Source organism: Asterias amurensis, chromosome 3, assembly GCF_032118995.1.
Source record: "Asterias amurensis chromosome 3, ASM3211899v1".
Taxonomy (NCBI): Eukaryota; Metazoa; Echinodermata; class Asteroidea; order Forcipulatida; family Asteriidae; genus Asterias; species Asterias amurensis.
Window position 1 is genome coordinate 26837399 of NC_092650.1, and position 25027 is coordinate 26862425.

The window sequence follows — 25027 nt, forward strand, 5'->3', positions numbered from 1 at the left end:
TTAATTCACGCCGACATACAACACATAAAGGCACACAAAAGTGAAAAAATAACGACACCGGCATTCTTGGAGTGTAGGTGATTGAAAAGATCAAAGGGCAAACTCATACCATGAACCCCCCCCCCCCCCCCAAACCCCCCCTAAAAAAAAAACGTGTTTTTGACAAAAACTATTTGTCAATGTTTTTATATGAAAATACTGATCTTTTCATTGAATCTGCTTTTTGCAGCTTGCTTTGACTTATATTGTACTTTAATGGTAGACATATAATAATACTTGGTTCTTATAGACGTTGTGACCTTTGTTTACATTTTCAAACCGCCCTCTGTTTACAAAACACTGTATACGTCATGTTTCGCGGGGCAAAAATACGTGTAGTCATGGTAAGATTGCATACACTTTCTAGCTGGCTGCCAAAACACAAAGGTTTTGCCCGGCGGTGTGCGCGCGAATCGTGATGGTTTTCGAGTGACATCAGAGGTCACATCGTCTAATAGCGCTTTATCACACCTCTAGGGGTGTACCAAAGCGCTCAGTATTTTGTCCAGCCAGGTATATGAGACCAGCCGTCGATTTCACACAAAGCTACATGTAAGATTAACTCTCGAGTAAGAAAGAGTAACTTGTCCTAACTTAGGATTAATCTTAGGTTCTGCATGCTACAGTGCAGGGTTGGGACTCGTCCTATGTCTTAAGATTAATTCTTAAGTTAGGAAGAGTTTTGTGAAAGCGACGGTTGTTCCTTAATAGCTAAGTGCACTTTGTTCTTTACTAGTGTTAAACAACAACACACGGGACCAACGTCTTTTTGTTCCATCCTAAGAATGGGACATAATAGTGGCGTTTCCTTCGAAAAGACTCATTCCTTGTACAAGAGCAGTTTAAATATTACCAAGCAAACTGAAGAGCACCCCATCAATGAGCCAAAACCGCTGAAAGATCTAAGAATACACTTTAAATAAGAAAGGAAACTCTTTGACCATTTGTCACATCCCGGAATTGGAATTTAGCAAAAACGAGACATAACCTTCGGTAGTTTTGTTTGATACACACACAGGAGAGGGTCAATCACACGCAATATCCACAAATTCATTTATGAATGAAACTATTTACATTTATTTACATTTATTTACGGACACCTTGTTTTTGTAGAATACAAAAAAAAACTACAAAATCTTATGAGGTTTCTTTTGGATAATAAAAACCATTTTGTACGGACCCTTTATATTTATTAATTCATTCCAGTCCATGTCATCAACAGTCCTCCTCCAAAGAATATAACTAAGATAAATAAACATCAATAATTTGAGGAGGAGATCCTCTTTCGGTAAATGGATTACCGACAAAGTAACTCCTTACTCCTTGGACTTTCATGATACATTTTAAGGTTGACTGTATCATTCCAAAATTACTAAAGGACCCTTAACGTGCATAATTTTTTTTTTTTAATTGCATCAATTGTACAAAAAGAACTGTGTGACCATTTAAAATTATTAAATTGGCGCCTGTCTGAGGTGGGATTCGAACCGACTCCACAGAGGTGAAATGCAGGACTAGTACCACTGCGCATACAGTAATGAGTTTAAAAAGTGCCAGTTTTTTTTTCTTCTTTTTTTTCCTTCGTTTTAAACAGCCAATAAAGGATGATCTCAATTATATACATGTAGATATTACAGTTTTCTAACAGCTGCAGTCCATAAAAAACACTAAAAAAAATATAACAGTCTCTTACCTCACAAGGTAAAAATGGGTTTTTCTCCAGAACGCTTCAAGCCAAATTTCTGAAAAACGCAGGTCAAACAAACCCGCGCGACAAAGGAATCATGACATCAGTGGCGGCTATTTGATGTGGAAAATAGCGCCCTCAGTTTGCCAAAGCTGGAGAACTGTTCATACCCAATTAGGGGAAATCGTCTCTGGCGTTAAGGGGTCATTACAATAGATAAGCCGTTTTTGACTCTCGGCTGAAAAAGCCGCGCAGCCGGGTGCATTTTTGACTCGAGTTATTTATTACTAAATGCAAATTTTGAGAGTAAAATGGTTATTGAACCGTATCTACGATGTCTATTTGGCCATAAAAAGGTAATCGTTGAACTATTGTGATCATCCTTTATTGGCTGTTTAAAATCCATATGAGGTTGATGTTATGAATTTGCCCAGTAGACGTTCCATCCGTGTCTACGGAAAGGTCTATATCCCATTTTTTCCCCTCTTCTGCCGTTTGAAGTTGATTTGAAATATTCAGACAACAGTCTCCAAAGGAATAATTCAAAATGAGACAACATCCTCGGAGCATTTAGATGGATTATTCTGAATCTCCTACTCATTCTTAGCAGGCTTTATGACAATCTCTTGGAGTAACCTTTCATTGTTTCTTGATTCCTTTTCTTATCCCATCCATCCATAAAACATATCCACAGACTATTTTCTGCGGCAGTCAACAATTCAAACCTGCCTTTGGGGAATGGTTTGTTTCAAAGAACCTGAAATAATCGTGGGCACAGTATCCCATTGACAGTTATAAAAATAGTAAACTAGGACAGGAGTCACATAACAGATTTTCACAAATTACAGTCAAAATGTCATACCCATGATCAGGTCATATCAGGGGGTAATTTTTGAAGCCCTTTAGTGGCAACTGAAACCCCCTAGCCGAACATTTTAAATAGGAGATCCCTCCCCCAGCCCCGAGCTAAACATCTGGTTCAAGGAATCAAAACTAAAAACGTCAGATTCACACTTGCATCCGATGTTCGCAAGTCGATTGAAGCGCTTCACTTTGACTCTTAAAAATAAATCATTTTATTTTTAATTTGCATGGGGTCTGTTAGTGAGAGACCGCTGTACATAAATAGTCATCATATTTTTGGAAGCGTTCGGTAGATTTGGCATGCAATCAGTGCCCCTCACACCGCAGGGCAGACGGAAACTGCATTCCAAAATAGACATAAATGATCAATTCTTGTGATTAAATTTGACTTGCTCCGGGGAAGATTCTTTAAAGAGAAGTCCCTCTCAACACTCATCCTTGATTGAGTTTCTTATAATTGTAAGCTACGCATCTGCCATTTTTGCACTTTCACCTGGTAAGACGAGTATTTTGTGTTTCTAAATCTTTCAACTTCTCTTTCGCTTTAAAGTTTATGGGGTTTTTTATGCTGGATTTTTCTTGGCCACTGGAAGTTTATTTCACAAAAATTGTAAGCTATGCATCTACTGTTTTGCACTTTCACCTGGTAAGGCGATCATTTGAAGAAGACAAATCTTAATTCTTTCAAATTCGTTAAAAAATGTTTGTTTTTTTCTGCTGGAATTTCCTTGGCCACTGGAAGATTATTTCATGACGTTTTCATTAATGCCGTTTGCACTTTCACCTGGTACTGTAGGACCAGTATTTATTATTTATTTTGTTTTCTTTCTAATTTTTTTTAAAAACTTTAAATTTCTCTTACGCTTCATAGTTTGTGTCTTTTTTGCTTGGCTTCTGGAAGTTCGTTTCAAAAGAATGTCATTAAAAATACACATCCGCTGTTTTGCACTTCCACCTGGTACATGTAAGATGAGAAATTGATTTAAAAACTCTTTTTTTTTCTTTCTTCTTTCAACTTCTTTTTCTCTGTTCTTTCAACTTCTTTTTCTCTTTTCGATTTTTGTCGCTGGAATTTGCGTGGCCACTGGAAAGTTATTTCATAAAGTTTGTCACTTAAAGGTATACATCTGCCGTTTTGCACTTTCACCTGGTAACAAGAGTATTTTAATTATTATTTTTTTTACCTTTTAACTTCTCTTTCTCTATATGTCTTCTGTTGGAATTTGCTTGGCCACTGTAAGTTTATATAATATATAATATAATCGTAAGCTGCTCTTTTGCTGTTTTGCACTTTTAACTAGTCAGAAGAGTAGGGTTTGTTATAAGAAGAATATTTCAAGTTCTGTCTACAATTTTCGGGGTTTTTTTTTCCTGCTGGAATTTTCTTGGCAACTGTCAGTTTGTTTTTTATTGCCCAGTGTTTAAAAATTTTTTCCTGGGCAAAAGAGGAGTATGTGTTTCAGTGGTTATTCGTAGAACTTCAACAGATAGTAGACAAGCCATGGAAGGGTAAGTTTATGAAACACCTGCAAGTTAAATCAACAAGTTGAGTGTTTTTCCTAAGCTTACCCTTTTTCCTCCTGTTCTTTTTTCTCTCGATGTGATGTGTTTGTTTTTTCAAACGACAGCCAATTTATTGTGTGGGCTATTATGCTCAACCGTATCAAATGATTTCCCCAAAGAAAATAAAGAAAATAAAAAAACTTCTGAAACGTGTTCGGCGTTGCAGATCTATTTACCATATCGATAAAAAAACCTATAATCTAAAGAAGTTGTTTTTGCTTTGTTCTTGATAACAAATTTGCTTGTTTTCAAAGATTCTGAGAGCAAAATTTTCTCATCAAGCCTCCCCCTTCCTACTTGGACACTAAATAAACTGTGCGGACCATGTGTTATTGCCTGCTAATCAATATTGCCCAGTCAATAGCAGGGTGTAATGGACCTCAAGGGACTGAGTCCTTATTTATCCAGTGTATAGATTGCGTTACCCTGGCCCTTTCTTCACGATAATGACCCCGGCTCTTACTCATTTCTCATATCCCTGTAAGACCCCCCCCCCTCTTACTCTAGATGGAAACTAAGGCAGGAAACAATGTGGGTAGACAGGTATTTTTATACTCGGTAAAGAATAATCATCGCATACAGACAGTGAGTCTGCCCGTACTTGTAGCTAAAAGTAGGTCATTTCCCATCCACATATATATAGTTGAGTTCAAGTACATGTACTTGAGTACGCCTGTAAGAAAAACAAACCTGGGCCTTATTTTCATCAACCAGCTTCAGCAGAAAAAATTCTGCAAAGTAAAAAAAAAAAAAACAGGATTTCTGTCACAGATTGTACATGTATGTGGCTGGTTGCCTAACATTCTGGTAAGCATAATTGTGTTGCGCTTAGCCATTTTTTTGCGCTTAACCCTGATGTTATCCTTCAATTTCCTGTAATTCCTAACATTGCAGATGCTAGGTCTGATTTTTTAAGCTGATTTGACCTGAGCATTTAGATTAACATTTTAAAGGGTGGGTAAAATTTTGGTTACTCAAAAAATCAATGACCATAAAAACTAACTTGGTAATAAGCACTGCAGCTGATGTTCCGGTATAACATTTTTGAGAAACAATTCCTTGCAGAGGAATGCGGTTTAAGAGAGAGTGATTCAACAATAATTATTTTAAAAAGTATGAGATGTATTCCGTTATATGTACATGTAATGGTTTACAAGGTGCTGTGGCGAAATATGCTGCCAATCAAACCAGGAACACCGGGTTGAACCCTTTCTCCTTACAAAGTGCACAAGGTTCTTTGTGTATTCCTACTACCTGTAGTAAAATGAACCTTTTGGGAGTACTAAAATAATCTATGCAAACTGCGGCGGATAATTTAATTAAAGTTTCCATGTGGATATAAGCAGTTGTCTATTTATGTACAGAGTACACATGCTCTCTTAATTAATACCGTTTTGATTCCTTTCTGTTTTTACTCCCTCTGACATTTTGTTAATAATAGTGGCTTCTTATAATCCGTCACTCAGTGACGCTCAAGGGGCTTAAGCACGCAGTATTTTCCTGCTAGCTACGGTATGTGGACTACATTTGAAATATGAGACCTACTCCTTTAACATAGCACAATGTAATGGTTTACATGGTGCTGTGGCGCATTATGCTGCCAATCAAACCAGGAACACCGGGTGAACCCCTTCTCTTTTTGTTAAGTGCACTGGGTTCTTTCGCATGCGTTGGTACACAACTTACAGGACCAACGGCTTTACATCCCATCAGAAGAATGAAGCATTGTCGTTAAGTGTCTTGATTAAGGACACAGGAGTCACGACTTGGACTCGAACCCACACTCTGTTGATCAGAAACACCAGAGCTCGAATCTGCTAAGCCGTGACATGCATTTATTCTACCCTTTGATGAAAGCTCACGGCTTTTCAGTTTTGATTTCTCACCTTCATTACAGTGCCCTTCTATGCTCACATATATAACTACTTAAAAGCAGCAGAAAGCACGCTGAGCATAATAAAGACAATACTTCCCCTCGCATTCAGCGTTGACAGGGAAGTTACTACCCCTGGAGCATTAACGCCGCTGATGCACCCACTCATCGTTGGGCGTGTCGCAACACTTTATAAACGCATGGTTCATAAGACTCGAGTAGGGGAAAGTATGGTGAAGCTCTTTATGGGAGGAAATGTGAGATCTTTCTCGAGGATATGTGTCATGTTTTTCATTTAGAAACAATCCCTTCTCGGGGGTATTTTTAAGCGCTGGTTAAAATTAGATTGGTAAGACAATTCAGATTGTAATGAGTTCAGGTAGGAACTCTGAGTAAAGTTAAAGGGGACATTTAATAAGGAAATACAAGGCGAGTATATGACTGGCATTACACAACTGCAACGCTGGAAGGTCTTAAAATGGCCAAGTCACTGCCCTTTAATTGCCATTTGTAGATATTCTTTTGGCAAAAAAAAAATATAATAATGTAATAGATACATGCAATGGATGTTCAATTTGCATATGGGATAAAGAGTATTAATTTTTGCTTTAAAGGGTGTATGTACTTTTCCCCTTACTTTGCCTTCAAAACATCAAGTCACTTCGTATCTTAAACCTTGACAAGTTTGTGCTTTTGAAACTTGTTTATCCCCCGGGTTTGTTTTAGCGTGTCTTGATTAACCGTCTCCCTTTCTGTGTTCTCCATGCAGGTATCACACAAGAACACATTGATGAACTGAGAGATGTGGCACCCAACCGTATGCTGAACGATCTCGTCAAGTTAAAACAAAGCAATCAAGATCTGGAGAAAAGGGACGAAATTGGTGCCTCGTTTGTAAGTGCAAGAAAAAAGTGATGATTGGTCTAGAGAAAAAATGCAGGCCTGGAATTTCATCTTTGAAAGGACAAGACCGTTTTTATTTTGAAAAGGGCACTTCCATTGAAAAATGTGAAAGTCAATTGGAAACTTTTGAAGGAGCCCCGAGTCCAAGAACAGAAGCAATGATGGCCTGAAAGTGCCATGTCTGATTGGCTACGGCTGCTGCTGTGGTTAAAGGCAGTGGACACCCTCAATAATTATTAGTATAAAACCTTACTTGGTAACTAGTAATGGGGAGAGGTTGATAGTAAAACACTGTAAGAAACAGCTCCCTAAGAAATGGCGTAGTTTTCAAGAGAGAAGTAATTTTCCGGGAATTTGATTTCAAAACCTCCAAATTAGATTTTGAGGTCTCGAAATCAAGCTCATGAAAGCACCCAACTTCGTGTGACAAGGGTGTTTTTTTTTCCTTTCATTATTATCTCGCAACTTCGACGACCAATTTAGCTCAAATGTTCACATGTTTGTTATTTTATGCATATGTTGAGATACACCTAGAAGATTGGTCTTTGACAAACTACCAATAGTATCTTTAAAGATGTTGCTTAGAGCATCTTACACTTCAATGTCTGCTCATAGCCCTAGCCTCAGCCGACAATTCTAGGGGCCTGTCTAAAAGTCTAGGCTTCATTTTCTGCTGAGGGTTTAGGCTCTGTCTGTCTTCTTGAAAAAAAAACAAAAAAAACATTTGTGCTCTAGCAAAAAGGTGAAGTACACTTGACTTAAAGACACTGGACACTATTGGTAATTGTCAAAGACCAGTCTTTTCACTTGGTGTATCTCAACACATACATACAAAAACAAACCTGTGAAAATTTGAGCTTGAGAGTTGTGGAGATAACTATGAAAGAAAAAAAAACACCCTTGTCACATGAAGTTGTGTGCTTTCAGATGCTTGAATTCAAGACCTCAACATCTAAACTTGAGGTCTCGAAATCAAATTCGTGGAAAGTTACTTATTTCTCGAAAACTATGTCACTTCAGAGGGTGCCGTTTCTCACAATGTTTTAAGGTTTTATGCTAACAATTATTTTGTCTAGTTACCAATTATAGTGTCCACTGCCTTTAATGGCTGTTTCCCTGCTTCCATAAGCGCTGATTCTTTGCCCACAGTATTTATGCTAAACAAAGCCATATTATTAAGCTTGATGTACTCGGCTTTCTCTGGGTTCAATTTCTACAGATTGTTCTGTTTATTAAAATATTTTCTTGTTCTCATTTGAAGCTTCACATAGCCGCAGCCAATGGCTTCGACAAAGTAGCCAAGTTTCTCCTAGACAACAATGTTGATGTCAATGCTAAAGATGATGACGGGTGGCAGCCGATACACGCTGCAGCATGCTGGGCTCATGTAAGTCAAATAATAAACAATTTAGTTGTATTTGTTTTGTCAAGTTACAAACCACAAGGGAAACTGACTGCCATGTATGTGAATTTTACCCAGAATTTTATTGAATTTGAGCGAAAGACTGCAGTTGTTGTTTTCCTCAATTTTTGAAATCAATGATCATTGCTCGTTAGTACACAACCTTTGCAGCTTGGATGGCGCTCAGTGAATTAAGAACAATGCCACCTCAGTCCTCGCAAGTCCCCAATTATACTCCTTGGTGAAGAGAAGCAATTTATAACTATAAGTGTCTTGCTCAAGAAAACAAATGCCGTGGGATTTGAACTCCCCTTCTTACAACTCCACCACCGAAACTTGAGACCAGTGAGCCAGACTACTCCTTAAAACATGTCACTAATATGTTGCCTGGCCCTCCAGTGTTCAAATAGTGTACAGGTTTAGTGAAAATTGCTGCAAAGTCTTGGCGTGTCTCTAAATTGTTTTGTTTTATTTTTTGTAAACAGGGAGAGATGATACAGTTACTTGTAGGGTATGGAGCAGATCTAGATGCCAAAACTAACAACAGTGAAACACCACTAAGTAAGTCCTTCGATTGTTTCATTATTTCATGGTTGTTGAAGTGTTTTTTAGGGTGTTTTATGCACATTTTATGCACATTTTGCAATTGACAATCCAGTGCGGCTCATGTTGGTCGGACACACAAGGGTACACTCTGGCATTTCTTTGAAGGGGGGGGGGGGCACTTTTGTTGAATAAAATCTATACTTTCTGATTGCCAGTTTTTTTAGTTTTTTTTTTCTGTAAAATCCTTGTTAAAAAACTCCATTTAAAACTAAGACTTCAGATTAGTAGATTCCTGTACTGATTGATGATGATTTCATGGTTTGTTTACTGCACCACTTTAAAGTGCTGTAACTTAGTACAGTATTTCAGGCAGTTGATCACAGACACAATGATTGCTCATTGTTCTGCAAGGTTGTAATCAAACTGTGACATCAAGGATACCAAGGTCCATTTCAATTTATTTTGTTTGGATTGCTTCTCCAATCAAAAATTTTAACAAAACGTAGCATAAATTATAATAGATGTTAAATTTGAATTGGGGATAAAGAATATTAATTTTGTTTTTTACCCATACACCGATGTGTGTTAGCACTGTATACTCAGTACTTTTCCGTAGTCCTGTGAAAAAAATATCACAGGCATATTACTCAGATTCGAACCCACGACCTTTGCGATTTTAGGGCAGTGTCTTACAACTAAACATTAAAACTCCAAAAAGTAGCATAACAACTTAAAAGCAAACGAAGCTATTCCATCAAGACCATGGTAGAAATTGACATAGATAGAGGATATTATAAACAATTTACAAAAAAGAGATAAACTAACAGATTCCCTAGTAACAGAATGAAGACTCTTCCAAAGCAATCTTATTACAGTCAAATAAATGTTTTGATGCATTTCAATTTGTAAAATCAGTCTCATGTTTAAGATTGATTTTCTTTCTCAGAACTGAGTTCCCAAAGTATTGCTATTTTATTACTTTTTTTTTAAGAAGGCCGGTTGAAATTTGATTCCTATAACACGATTGACATTGAGCGTTCCAAATATTGATACAAAAATAACCCTGCCATGGAATTCTCTCTCTTTGATAAAACATACCTTGCTCTGATTGAAAACCCAAATGTTATTGTAGTGCATTCCGGCGTGACCTTTTTTTTCAACGGGGTCCCTTCTGCACACTTCAAAATCAAATCGAAATTACTTCTGAATAAACAGTCTATTCAATCTCAACCCTCAACCCCCCCCCCCTCTCCAATACTAGATTTGTGTTTGAGGTAATTTAGTTTTGTGGTTGAAACATGACGAGACCAGACCAGTCTGTTTATTTAACCCTGTTGTGGTCCCACGCTGTTCTCCTAGTATTTATTTTTACTTTGTTTGTTTTTTGTTATGAGAGAAATCGTTTCTGTCCGACAGTAATGTATTTTTCTTACATTGTAAATATTAAATTTCATTTGCCATCCATCAACTATTTCTTTCTTTCTAGTCAATGCTCTTCAATGCCTTGTTAAACAAAAACACTTCAAAATTTAATAGAAAACCAAACCACAGAGTTTTTGATCAAAACTAGGAAGGCAGTGATAGCACTTAAAGACTAACCAATTAATACATTTTAAAAAAATGCATGTGCTTTTGTAGCAACAACTTATACATCAGGTACAAGTAGAGAATAGATGTGATGTTGTTTCAGTCCATTCAACTTCGTTGTCGTAAAGTACATTCATGTTTTAGAGAATATAACAAAACAGACGAAACTGCCTAAGCTAATTTATGGGAGCGCTATTGTGATCTCCACAGTGCTCCTTCTGGCAAACATCACATAATTGATGACAATTATTTTTTTGTTTACATTTTATAACACTACACATAATTTATGTATATGCCATGGATGGTTACTTCTCTTTATTTCGATGCACGTTTGTTCCGACAATCCTATACTCTGAAACCCCTATTAGTATGCTATTGATAGGGTTAGGGGTATAAGCGGGACAAACGCTGGGTGTGTCGGAACATGGGGGTGTCGAAACATAGGTGTGTAACCATTATGCAGTCATGTACATCATTTTTGACATACATGTACAGTACACATAAAGCCATTGGATACGTTCAGTAAACAGTGTTGTCCAAAGGCCCACACTTCCTGTATCACAACGTGTGTATAAAATAAACCTGTGAAAATTTAGGCTCAATCGGTCATCGGAGTTGGGAGAAAATAACAGGAAAACCCACCCATGTGTTTAACATAAATTGTTTTAATGTTTTCTCAAAAAGTAAAGCATTCCATGGAATAATATTCCAAGAGAAGTGTTTCACCATTACCTTCTGTAAACCCTGTAAGTTGTTTGTAAATTTGTGATTTTTGTTTGTTTTCTGTTCCGAAAGTGTCCAATGGCTTTATATGCGCTCTGGAATAATTTATACTTGTGAGAGTCTCCATTAACATGAATGAACGGTTTAAAGGGTCTGGATACTTTTTGTTTGACACAAAACACAAATGTCTACAGATTTACATTAAACTTACAAGGTATCAAGATAATGATGGTAGAAAGTTTCCCTAAAAATATCACTTCGAGAGGTAATGTTTTTTTTTTTTTAATGATTAAAACATTGTCATAGAAAAATAACTGTTTTGAGCATGTACATGTACAATGTATTTACACGAATCTCCTGAAAACTTTGCTCTATGGTTTTCCCTTTTTTTCTCAAAAACTTGACGAATATCGAAGTTGAAACTTTTGCAGGTAAATTATGTGTACATACATCTTCATACACAGTGAGCAGAGATTCTTGTTAGTTAAAAAACTTAATCTACATAAGGTATCAAAACCCTTTAATCAAGTGCAGTCTCTCCATAACGCCAAAATCTGCTGTGACTTATTTTCCAAATGTCACTGCACATTACATTCCCAATTCCCTTTGGATTCTGACGACTTTATCCGAGATGACAAATAAAAGAGTCTTATCCCTGGAGACGTTACTTTTTCTCTTTCCCTCTCATCATTATCCTCTCGTTTCTTTTGTCACCTACAGCAATTTGTGAAGACGACGATCTTAAAACTCTAATCAACCAGTTGAAGGCGGAGCTACACGCCCATCGCTCCTTGGAATCTAAACTCGTGCGACGAAACTCAAGCAGAAATAAACGCAGGTCGGTATTAAAGGGAAGGTGTCACTCTTAAAATTAATGGCATTAAAAACCTTTGGTTGAAATGCTACAGCAGCAATTGATAGTATAAGACATTTTAAGAAACATGTTACTTAAAGTAATGTGTTTTTTGGAAAAGATAACAGTTTTTATGCCCCAAAATTTTAATCTGAGAAGCATTAGTTGCTATGGACTTTTCTGCAATATCTCTGGACCACCTTTTGCAGTGAAGTTTGAGTTGTTAGTTTTATTGTGTACCTATATATATATTGGATTAAAACAATTGCACTGTCAATAAGAACCGATTACACTTTTTAAAAAAAGAGTTGATGATGGATGACTGTTATAAAAACAAAGGGAAGACTGAAATGACATTCTGTGTAGTCTGTGTAGACGCCATCGGAAAGGATATACCCAAGGGCATCTAGCCACAACAACAAAATAGTTTTTGTCATAATTCCTGACCTAGTGACCTTTAGAGAATGTCTTTTGTTAGCTTGAAACAGAGCTATTGTGTTGTGATTTGTGGGCGGAAATTGGCTATTTAAGTCAAAGCACACGAACCTCGGATATTTTGAGGATTTGTTTTTCAAAGTCTGCTTAAAAAAAAACCCAGTCAGGCTGGGTTTATATGCGGATATGATTTTTTTTCCGATTTGAAGATAGAGAATGACTCGTGGGAGGTTGAAATCTTAATAATGCCGGCATGAGTGTCTAGGGAGTTGTGTCCATTGGACTGTTATTCATCTTGAAGAATTGTCTTATCTCCCTAGGTATCTAGTCTTGTGGTCTCACTCCATTACTCTTTGTCTGTGCCTTCGTTTTGATCAATTTTGGCCCAGTTTTAATTTTTTTTAGTTTGTAGAGCTCCTTATGACGTGCATTCAGTTTTATTTATTTATTTATTTATTTATTTCAAGATCTTTAATCAGGATACAAATATCAGCACAATGACTGTTTTACATTACGGTCCTGTAGCTTAAAAAATTAATGATACTTCAAAATAATTATACTTACAGTACAGTCAGAATCAGAAACAGATTTTACAGATTTTAGCAATAAAAGAGAGGATTCAATCAAACTTGAAAATGTATTTGTGTTTATAATTATTTTTAAAAACCACCAATAGACAATGCATTCAAGCATGTAACTTGCTCCTTATACTGTAGCAGCACCAGAAGGGTAAACCAAAATTAATATTCTGTAGGATTTGAAACTTTGCTCCATTTCCCGCCTAATCCGCCTCCACAGTACTTAAGCACCATGCAGCATCAGAGTCCAGCTTTCTCCAGAAGATGATGAGAGCATACTAATCAAAACGTCGAGTTTAAACCAACGGTTCTTTTCAGAACCACCCAACTCATTAGAGATAGTCATTACATGGTGTTACCGCAAACCTTTCTAGGAAGTTAATATTCTTTATACCCGATGCAAAATTTCCATCTATTGAACTGTATGTTATTATTATTTTATTTTTATTACTCTCTTCTATCCTTGTCACTAGTTCTTCCATAAGACGAAGCAGCAAGCGGGAGAAGGGAGAGATGAGAAAACTAGACGCTAAGGGAGAAGCAATGTTCATACAGTCACAAAACTCGGTAGGTAGCTTCGGAATCAACCCTTGAGAAATCAACATCCTGCCCAATCTTTCTTGATGATCAGTAGGGCGCCCTCTGGTGGAGGTCACAGTCAGTTTAATCATTGGCCCATCCTTTGCATCGCACATACAGAGCTGATCGAGTCCATGATTTGTATTTTTTAACCTTGTTAGTGTCAGGATGACATCAAAGCTAAAGGATTATTGTGTACTATTTGGTTTTACTCTTAAAGACACTGGACACGTTTAGTAATTGTCAAAGACAAGTCGTCTCACTTGGTGTATCTCAACATACATATATGCACAAAATAACAAACCTGTGAAAAATTGAACTCAATTGGGTGTCGAAGTTGCGAGATAATGAAAGAAAAAACACCCTGGTCACACAAAGTGTGTGCTTTCAGATGCTTGATTTCGGAACCTCAAATTATAAACTTGAGGTCTTGAAATCAAATTCGTGGAAAACTACTTCTTTCTCAAAAACTAAGTCACTTCAGAGGGAGCCGTTTCTCACAATGTTTTATACCATCAACCTCTCCCCATTACTCATTACCAAGTAAGGTTTTATGCTAATAATTATTTTGTGTAATTACCAATAGTGTCCACTGCCTTTAAAGACACTGGACACCTTTGGCAATTGTCAAAGACCAGTCTTCTCACTTGGTGTATCTCAACATATGCACAAAATAACAAACCTGTGAAAAATTGATCTCAATTGGTCAATTGTCACACGAAGTTGTGTGCTTTCAGATGCATGATTTTGGGACCTGACATATAATTCAAATATCTAAGTGGAAAATTACGTCTTTCTCGAAAACTACATCACTTCAGAGGGAGCTGTTTTTAAAATATCAACAGCTCTCCATTGCTTGTTACCAAGTACGTTTTTATGCTAACAACTTTTTTTTGATTAATTGCCAATAGTGCCCAGTGCCTTTAAAAGCACTGTGTACTCAATACTTTCCAAAGATCAGTGGAAAAAAAACAGGGATTTTACTCAAGTGGGATTAAAACCCACGACCTTGTGAACTCTGAAAAGTAATGAGTACTTGACACACATCGGAGAAAGGATAAAACCAATTAATATTCCTAACCCCCATGCAAATTTAACATAACTCTATTGTGTAGGTGAGTTTCAAATTAAGATCTGGCTGTCTTTATCTGCTACTATAAGTTAATAACCATGTGCTGGAATTGTTTTTCAAGGCACTAAGTAAAAACTTTATAGGAAAAGAAACCCATTGTGATCGGGCACTCATTGAATTTCTGAAGTTGGCTATTTTCATATTTCCTTAGACTCAATAAGCCATTTTGAGTTATGGTTGACACAATACTATGACACAGATAGGTTTGGGTATATTTTTGTGTATATACCAAAACCAAACTGTACACTCCCATAGTGTCCACCATACCTCAAAAAGGCTATTAGAAACCTTTGTTTAAATTTATTTTCGTCTAAATGTTGAAGAATAATTTGAGCCGATTTTTATTCAACTACAGACGGATGAGCTACCAGCCACAAACATTGATGAGGTGAAAGTTGATCTCGACGAACCTCACAATCCGCTGCTGGTGACCTCACCCTCGGAGGAAGTTGAGCTGGACATCGAAGATGCAGTGGAAATCAATGGTGCCTTAGAAACCGATATTATCCCCTTGGCTGTCATCACAGAAGAAACTCCGGAGAGCCCAGTGAGGAAGAGTAGATTGGAGAATGGTGATAAGAATGCCTCAGTCAGGCAAAATGGTGCCGATGGTGAGAAGGGACTTGGTGCGGCGGGCTTTCAAAGGCAGCCAAAGAGTATCCTGAAGAAAAGGCATGACCAAGAGGAGCCTGAGGACTTACATTCCAAGAAGAGCAAGCGGGATAAGAAGGAGGCGGATACCCGGAAACAGCAGCTGGAGATGGAGAAGCAACGAGAGCGGGAAGAGCGGGAGAGGATTAAGCAGCAAGAGAAAGAAGAAAGACAGAAGGAGAAGGAAGAACGGGAACGGGAGAAGCAGAGACTACGAGAAGAGAAGAAGCAGCAACAGAAACGAGAGAGAGAGGAGAGGGAGCGAGAGAAACAACTGAAACGCAAGACAATCACAGACGACAATGTTGCCAAGAAAGAGATCGTCACCAAGAAAGAGAACAATCAAGTCGTGGAGGTGGACGACTCGGATAAGAACCACAGCGGGGGGAAAGACACGCTAGCCGAGTTGAAACGGCAGCGTGCCTCAGAGCATTCCAAACGGACACACAGTGGTGAAAGTAATGAAGAGTTTGATAGTGCCTGGTCAGATCCGAGTGGACGCAAGAATTCGTTTGACATCCTGAAAGATCATAAAAACAGCACCAAACAGAAGAAGAGTCCGCACATTACGCGGAAGCTTCTTCCTCATAGGCCGGCATCAGGTAGTTACTCCTTCGCAGAGACGAGCGCGAACGACGGTCAGCGCGACTCAGTAGCGAGTGAGCAGAATGGCGTCAGCGATGGGGGACTCAATTCCTCCGAATCCAAATCGCTCAACGATTCCTTCCCGGGCGATCCTCCGCTAAAACGGTTCACAGCAACGGAGCCCGAGGTCATTGGAGGAGACGAGGATCAACGATGCTGTGTTATTTTGTAAAAAGAAGGAACACATATTTTTTTGAGGCTGAATGCGGTATTTTCTACTTTTTAAAAACTGTAAATCTTTGATAGTAATGGCAGCTTTTTTTCTTCTGGTCATAAATTGAATTCTTCATATGTTTTTCCATGCACAAGTTATTAATTGAATTGATTTTTGTTGTTCTCATTTATTACTTTTTAAGACATCATTCCAGGGAAATATTTTTTGGGGTCCAATGAATTGATCCTAACTCTGCAAATGAAATTAATTAAAATTAAACAATGCTGGATGTTGTCTTGCTTTTGCAAAGTTGAAAGATTTTATGCAAACCCTCGTTTTGACACTGATTTCTCTCTCAGGTGAGTCTGAGATTTCAAAGGATCGTCAAAATTTTAATTATTGTACTTAATAATGAGACTGTAAGATTTAATTGTCATGTGGTGATCACATGATCATCATGTGATATTTATAATAGGACACATCATGTTAATAAAGCAATGCTTGCAGATTCAAGTCCTAGTTTTTTGCTCATAGAATTGTTTTGTACAAAATATCAATTTGGACATACCATTGAAAAGATTGTAGTTACTGGGATATGCCAGTTGATCTGAAAACAAACATTCAGTGAATGTGTTTTGGTCGGTGTGGCCCTTTTAGAATCGCGGCTCCTGCTTTTGATTCAGCCTCAGGCTCCGTTCTCTCGTCTGAAGCCCTGACCACATACCCCCAAAAACATGTGCTATTGTCAAAACAACCGGGGGGCCAAGCTAGCCTGAGCCGAATCTGGAGATGAAGCCGTGGTTTCGAAAAGGGCCTATGGGGAACAAACAGCTGATGTGGTTTCTGCAGCGAAGTGGTCTTTTGTTGCCACTGTCATTCATAATGTTAACACACAGTGCATGCTTGTCTTTCTGTCTTTCATTTTTCTGTTGCAATGTTACACTTTTTCAAAACAGTGCATTTTAAACAATAATTTCAGCTGATAGATTTGTATAATTTGTCTTTCTTTTTTCAGAAGAGTAATTCTGTTTCAACCCAGAGAGAACGGAAGGAAACGAATGTCTTAATAACAATTTAAGAGTATATATGTATACATCTATAGATAGATTATAGTTTTTATTTCAAAAAATTATCTGGGTTGCCTTTGATCGGTAGAGTTGGTCTATAAAAAGCTTTTGTAACCGTTTTTTTTTGTAAAATGCATTTAGTTGGAGCGATGTTTTAAGAGTAGAATACAATGATCCACACAAATTCGAATTTGCATCGAAATTGCACGGTTTTCCTTTTACTGTGCGAACTAACATGGTCAGCCATTTATGGGAGTCAAAAGTTTGACTATCATAAATGGCCGACTGTGTTAGTCGACGAGGTAAAAGGAAAACCGTGCAATTTCGAGGCATGTTTGTGTGGATCATTGTATTTTACTTTTTCAACATCTTTGCTACCCATATGCATTTTATAACAAATGGTTAGTAACGCTTTTCAAAGACCAACTCGACCGATCCAAGGCAAAGTGTTCCTTAAACACAGGGAACAAATATTACTCATTGGCTTAGCCTCTGTCCTGTTTTTTTTCAAGTGGTGACCAGTTGTTTCACACGATAACCGGTTTGAACTGGTTACAGCCAGTTCAGACTGGTTTTCTTTCAGAAAAGAAACTCATGGTTTAAACATTTTTATATTCCATTCACTTGTACAACATTGAGGCCTGCTTTAACTGTCACATAATTGACCTCTTTGATTTGTTTCTTTCTTTCATTGTTTGGTATAATGTTCATGAAATCATCAGTGTTAGTGTCAACAGTTTAATTTTTCTTTGAAATGCAGCCTATTTTTGTAAACTAGATCCTGCATGATTTAAATATATGCAATATAATTAATTGAAATACATCACATTTATTATTTGTGTGATATCAAATGTCAGATGCTTTATGATTTTATAGCTATATGAGGAATTTATTTGTTTGCAATGGTTTTTTTGTTTGGTTGTTTTTTTTGTTGAGTCAGGTATGAGGTGTTAAAATGCTGTATAAAGAAATAAAAAATAGATAATTATGTTATATATAGATAATGGAAATTAGAGAATTATTTTTTAAAAGTTATTTGTAAATGGGTTTCTAGCAGATAATAAGAATGACATTGCAGATTATCATTTTGTGCCTAGGTATTTTTTTTACTTCAAATTGAAGTGAAGAAATCCTCAGCTTAGTTAGGGTTCCTGCGCCAGGAGTGTCACCTGTGACAGACATGGCGCATTACAAGTTTCCTTTATTATTATTATCCAGAAATCAATTTTGTTTTTAAATTGATTAAATAGCCGTAGCTTGTGCTGCATCCAGAGCTGCTGACTCTCCCTGATTTTGCAGAAAGTTTTCTGAAAACTCTTTCTTGTTCTGATCAACAAAATGAAAAATCTCCCTGACTATGGAAACTGTTAGAGGGAAGGTACACGGTATAAAACATTGTGAGAAACGGCTCCCTCTGAAGTACATGTAACATAGTTTTTGAGAAAGAGGTAATTTCTCACTCAAATGTTAAAAGACTTCTAGCTAGAAGTCTTTTATTTCTATCTGAAAGCACACAAATTCGTCCAACAAGGGTGTTTTTTCTTGCATAATTTTCTCGCAACTTTCTGATGACCAATTGATCCCTAATTTTCACAGGCTTGTTATTTTATGGTTATGATGGGATACACCAAGTGAGACAATGGTCTTTGACAATTACCAAACGTGTACATTACCTTTAATATAGGGAGATCGCCAACAAAGGGCGAGATAGCTCAGTTGTTAGAGCGCCGGCATGTAATCCAGAGGTCATTGGTTCAAATCCAACTGTAATCAAAAACTGTTTGACCAACTCCAAATCCTATTATTTTGAATATGTTTATGCGATTCTAAATATTTCTCTGATTGTTGTGTACCATTTCTCCCTGATTGCAAGATGTGATTGTTGGCAGCTATGTATCTTTTAGAAATATATATAATGTGCTGCATGTAAACGGCAGCTTTGCTTAGTTTTTTGGGAGGGGGGGGGGTGTACTTCTTGGCTTACAAGCTGAATGGATTTTGTCTGGTGGTTGTTATTTCTTGTTTCTTTTGCTTTCTGAACATTACAGAAATGGTGAAAAAAAAAAACTTGTCATGGTCAGAGATTTACATAAAACATACACAGTCTTTGATGATAGATAGTACAAGAACATCATTTGAAAAATTTCTTATTTGGCGAGAAATAAATAAAACGAATTTCCCGTTTGGAGTTGATCGCTCAGTGAGCGTTTTATTCCTTTTTTGTTGAATCAAGGTCATGCAAAATGTTTGATCGGTTTCATCACTATTTTTTGTGTGACCCAAATGACCGAAACTTCAACAGGTTTGTCAGTTTATGTATATGTTTGATTACATAAAGTGCTTACACTGCCAGCAACTGTTTTTTTTTTTTTTTTTTTTTTTTTGCAAAAACCAATTCTTTAATGTTCCCTTGAAAAACCCTAATTGTACAGTCGCAATTTTCTGTAAAAAAGGTCATTAAAGACAATGGACACTATTGGTAATTGTCAAAGACAAGTCTTCTCACTTGGTGTATCTCAACATATGCATAAAATAACAAACCTGTGAAAATTTGAGCTTAATTGGTCATCGAAGTTGCGAGATAACAATGAAGGAAATAACACCCTGGTTACTCGAAGTTGGGTGCTTTCAGATGCTTGATTTCGAGACCTCAAATTCTAAACTTGAGGTCTCGAAATCAAATTCGTGGAAAATTACTTCTTTCTCGAAAACTAAGTCACTTCAGAGGGAGCCGTTTCCCACAATGTTTTATACTACCAACCTTTCCCCATTACTCATTACCAAGTAAGGTTTTAAGTTAATGTTTGTTTTGAGTAATTACCAAACGTGTACCTTCCCTTTAATGCTTTAAAGGCCAGGGCTAGCAGTCCCAGTAATATAATCCACTCCTTCTGAGAATGTGAACCCAAAGAAGATGGGTTCAAACACCCTTGAGCATAAGGATCGTGCATTTCTGTGAATAATTCATGGACAATATGCGGAAATAATTTAGATGTTGATGGGGATCTGAGCGGGAAGCTTAGCCTTTCCAATGTTCAGATGTTGATGACTTGACTTTCATTTGTAAACCGTTTGATGAGAACAGTAATCTTTGCCCAATTTCATAAAGCTGTTGAACAGAAAATATTGCTTAGCAAATTTCTGTGCAAAGCCAAAAATGAGTGGGGTACCAGTTACACAAATTTTTACTTCAAGAAACGTCGGCTGGTAACCAGTTTCACTCACGCAAGATTTGTCTGTGCTTAGCAAATTTGTATGCTTACAGACTTTGTGAAACTGGGCCCTGTCCGCATAGACTTGTCCAACAAATAAGGACCACAAAATGTACACAGCCATTCAAAATAATTGAACTATAGCTTTCAGAGATTACGATTCTTATTTTCTTTCAGTTGTTGTCTTTCTTCTTTGTGTTTGTTAAATCAAGACAAGCTAAATGGTGATGTTTCATTTAATGCGATAGAGTGCAATGCGTGTATATAGTAAAATGTGTAGAGAAGTGAACATATTGAAAAGGTCCACCCCGAACAATAGACCCTTCCCATGAAATATGTAAAATGAACACAGCGCGTGCGCACTAACATTTTGGTTGGCAAAATGAGGGAAAATCGCGCTGTTTTGTACATGGCTAATGGCTGCTTGATTAGTGCACAACTCTATGGCGTTTGCCAACCAATAGGGTCTGTATGCATGCGTAAATGTAATTAGCATATTTCATGGGAAGGGTCCATTAAAATAGAAAACATGTGCCATGTTGATTTACAGAGTGGAGTATTTGCGAGAGATTGTATGGAAAGAATATGTAGCCTTTGGATTTCAACAATTTGTACAACAAACTGTACATTTTAATGGCCTTGCACCCTTGGTTTGAAGCACTGTATACTCAGGACTTGCCTGAGTTTGTTCTTTAAAGACACTGGACACTATTGGTAATTGTCAAAGACCAGTCTTATCACTTGTTGTATCTCAAAATATGTGCAAAATAAACCTGTGAAAATTTGAGCTCAATTGGTTGTCGAAGTTGCGAGATAGTAATGAAAGAAAAAACACCCATGTCATCAGTTGTGTGCTTTCAGATGCTTGATTTCGAGAACTCAAATTCTAAATCGGAGGTCTCGAAATCAAATTCGTGGAAAGTTACTTCTTTCTCCTGAACCATGTCACTTCAGAGGGAGCCGTTTCTCACAAATTTTTATTCTATCAACCTCTCCCCATTACTTGTTACCAAGTAGGGTTTTATGCTAATTATTTTGAGTAATTACTAATAGTTTCCACTGCTTTTAAATTCTTTATCCATGATTCATAGCATCTCTTAAAAACTGTACAGTGTAATTTGTATTATACCCATAGACTGCTGAGTATACAGTGCTGAATGCAATGGGTACACAAGTAACATTTGCTTTTCCTGATGCAAATTTAACCGTTATCGAAATTGTGAATTCATGTATAAAAATCTGTAAAAAAAATAATAATTGTACAGATTCAGTATGAGTTACATCAAATGTACAATTTTTGAGCATTCCACTTTACACAATCGTTGAAAAAAACTTAATTGACAATTTCATTCAATGTGATAATACCTATACACATGTCTTTGTATTAAGAGAGTTGCGACATAGCGGGACCAGTTGTTTGACCCTAAAGGCCCGGTCCCACTGCAGCGATAATGATAGCGATAACGATCAGGGCGCAAAGAGAACGCCTTCTATTGGTTGAATTGCTCCACGCAGAATACGCACACGCTCATTCAACCAATAGAATGCGTTCTCTTGGAGTCGTTATCGTTCTCGTTATCGCTGCAGTGGGACCGGGCCTTTACTCAGGGTGTTTGTCGTTCATAAAATGGCCTCTCAATAAATAATATAACAGAAGGGCATAGTCATAGATCGTTAGTGAGTAAGACTTAAATATTGTCTAGGACAATGATGTGCTTGATCACAAGTTACCACTTAAGTTTCTGGGGCAAGCTTTTGTGAAGTTATGTAAGTTTGGGGCAAGCTTTTGTGAAGTTATGTAAGTTTGGGGCAAGCTTTTGTGAAGTTATGTAAGTTTGGGGCAAGCTTTTGTGAAGTTATGTAAGTTTGGGGCAAGCTTTTGTGAAGTTATGTAAGAGATGGTGAACATCCATACACATCTTTGAATGGTACCATGATTAGCTCATGGTATACAAAAGTTTCCCTGAACCACTTGTCTTTGCAGTCAGAGGAATTCAAATTCAGGCACTAAGTTGTGACTTAGCAAGTCATTGCACCATACTTTAATCAAATTTAACTCGCAAATGGCGTACCGATTGACGGGTCGCTTTTAGGGTTATGATTTAGTTTGTTTATCTCTTTTTTAAAGAATCAAAACTTTAATTTTAATACAGAAAGCGGAAATAATATAAATCAATGGAATCATAGTCTTTCATAATCAAACGATATCTTCGGAAGTGTTTCTGTATAAAATGGGTTGCGTTTAAAATTTTGCTTTCGTTTATTTTTCTACTGGACTGTATATTTAAAATGGTTTGAAAAAGGTTAATATTTGTCTTAAATATCTAATAAGAGGCATTCACAAAGAATGCTGCTATGTTTCAGTTTGTGGATATTTTAGTTGTTTCTGTTAAATAAGCATTTTTGCCACTAAATGGTTGCAGATGCAATCTTTGTTTAATCAGAAGAATGGTCACTTTTCTCTGGTCTGTGTTGATTGGTTGATTGCTTTGAAGGAGCAGTCACTACTCAGCCCATCAGGATTTTCTTTTGCTTGTTATCATTTCTTGGTTTTCTAAATTTGTCAAACAGCTTGTCAAACAGCACTCCACAATAATGACCAAAATGTAGTACAACCAAATGTACAGACTAGTCTATGACCTGGGCCCAATTTCATAGAGCTGCTTAGCACAACAACTTTGCTGGGCATGAAATTTCTTCCCAGATAAAAGCAGGATTACCAGCCAAATTTCCATTTGTTGCATAGTGCTTGTTACTGGTATTCAGCTTTTGTTTGCTTATCCTGAAAATCACATGGAAATTTGGTTGGTAAACCTGTTTTTATCAAGGAAGAAATTTCATGCTATGCAAACTTTTGTGCTTAGCAGCTCTTATGAAATTGGGCCTAGAAATGGGTTCTAACCATTGTCTCAACTTTCTCAGTATACAGCTCTTGGTTGACCCTATCCATAACAGTGAAGGGTTAGTAGTAAGCATTCCTTACAATAGTGACCAACTACTGCAGCTCTGTCCGCAGTTTTTGTATGGATGGACTTGGTCCTTCTTAAACTCACTTAACCTTCACCATGTTGAGGCGTTTATTTCCCATTCGATTCCATGTCACCAAACCAAGGCTGAATGGGAACAACAGTCAGGGCCCGATTTGTTTAATCAAACTGATCATCAATTATTGCTGTACGCAGTTCAGACACATGACTAAGATGGTTTTTGACAAGAGCCTCCTGTTTGCATAATTTGGCTTTGTTAAACCAACTTTGGATAAGATGACCAAACAAAGAGTGTAAACTAACTTCAATTACAGAAAGTTTTCATTACTTATTGCTGTCATTCGTCAAAAAACAAACATATATAGACAAAGGAAATTAGCGTTTAAAGTGAAATTATACCCAAGTTCACTATAATACCCAGGTTATTATTTTCAGAGGTGCATTTTGTAATATTTCTGAGAAGAAAAAACAAGAAATAAGTGTGATTATTGACTGTGTCAGGCTTTGGTAAAAGCTGCAATTGCAGTGCCCTGTTGTAAAGACCCTAAAAACCAAATAATGTATAACATTTTCAAATTCCTTATAAAAAATGTTAGTTTTTTACTTTAAATTCTGGATCATGGCATGAAATTAATTGTTATACAGAGGATGGAAATATGTAATTTGATATATAGACCATGACTAGAAGAATTTTATGCTCGAATGCAAATGTGTTTAATTGTTATTTTGTGTTTTTCTTTTCGTAAAAATGAGGACTTCTTCACAAGCTTATTTCATACAAAATCTAAGCAAATAGCCAGAGACAGTGTTTGTAAATAATGCCACAGGATTATAAACGTTTTATAACAGCAAAATACAGCCATAAAATTACTGTGTAAGAAAAGACATCTCTACTTCCAATTTTAAATAAAACATGTGTAAAAATAATGTACATTTTGAACATTTGTTTTTGTTTTTACTTTGTCTTGATTATTCAAAGAATTTATAAGCTTTTGGAAAGTGGGCGAGTCTTGTATTACACAAAAAAATACAGATTTGTTATATATAAAAGTTAGTTTCCTTAAAGGCAGTGGACACTTGGTAATACTCAAAATAATAATTAGCATAAAACCTTATTGGTAACGTGTGATGGGGAGAGGTTGATAGTACAAAACATTGTGAGAAGACTGGTCTTTGACAATTACCAAGTGTCCAGGGTCTTTAAATGTGCTTATTTAAATCAAGAATAAAGTCCATCTGAAATCAAGTATTCCAACTGCCTAACTGTGTTTGGGTTTTTTTAATTTTTATTTCTTTTTCGCAAAAGCCTTGTGGTTCCTTGAAAAGTTTTACTATGAAGTAAAATCTTCCCTGTTAATTTAAATTATCTTTAAGATACTTTTCAAGATTTAAGATAATAAGGTTTGACTGCTGCTGTAGTCGGCACCCCTTTAGGCGCCCAATAGTCTGGTTCCCAGACCCAAAAATCTCCGACTATGCTCTGTCGAATTTAGCAAGAGACGGCAAGGAATCTTTGGGCAGGGGACCAGACTAGGCGCCCAACACCA

The 25027-nt window shown here is 36.9% G+C and overlaps 1 protein-coding gene and 1 long non-coding RNA gene across 3 annotated transcripts in view; one reads left to right on the forward strand and one right to left on the reverse strand.

Moving 5' to 3' along the window:
• Positions 1-21280, forward strand: part of LOC139934462 (uncharacterized) — a 72897-nt gene extending 51617 nt beyond the window's left edge. The window contains exons 6-12 of one of the 2 annotated variants that reach the window (XM_071928706.1): positions 6796-6920; positions 8191-8316; positions 8817-8892; positions 11908-12025; positions 13527-13620; positions 15120-16268; positions 17230-21280. In XM_071928706.1, coding sequence (XP_071784807.1) covers positions 6796-6920; positions 8191-8316; positions 8817-8892; positions 11908-12025; positions 13527-13620; positions 15120-16232 — 1652 coding nt within the window. In that variant the 3' untranslated portion in view covers positions 16233-16268; positions 17230-21280. Of the gene's footprint in view, positions 1-6795; positions 6921-8190; positions 8317-8816; positions 8893-11907; positions 12026-13526; positions 13621-15119 lie in introns of both variants that reach the window. The other variant, XM_071928705.1, reaches the window with a different exon arrangement.
• Positions 19739-24912, reverse strand: LOC139934466 (uncharacterized). Its single transcript, XR_011785710.1, has 2 exons — positions 22092-24912; positions 19739-21916 (listed from the first exon to the last, which is right to left on the reverse strand). It is a non-coding gene; the product is annotated as an uncharacterized lncRNA (long non-coding RNA).
• Positions 24913-25027: the final 115 nt, after the last annotated feature.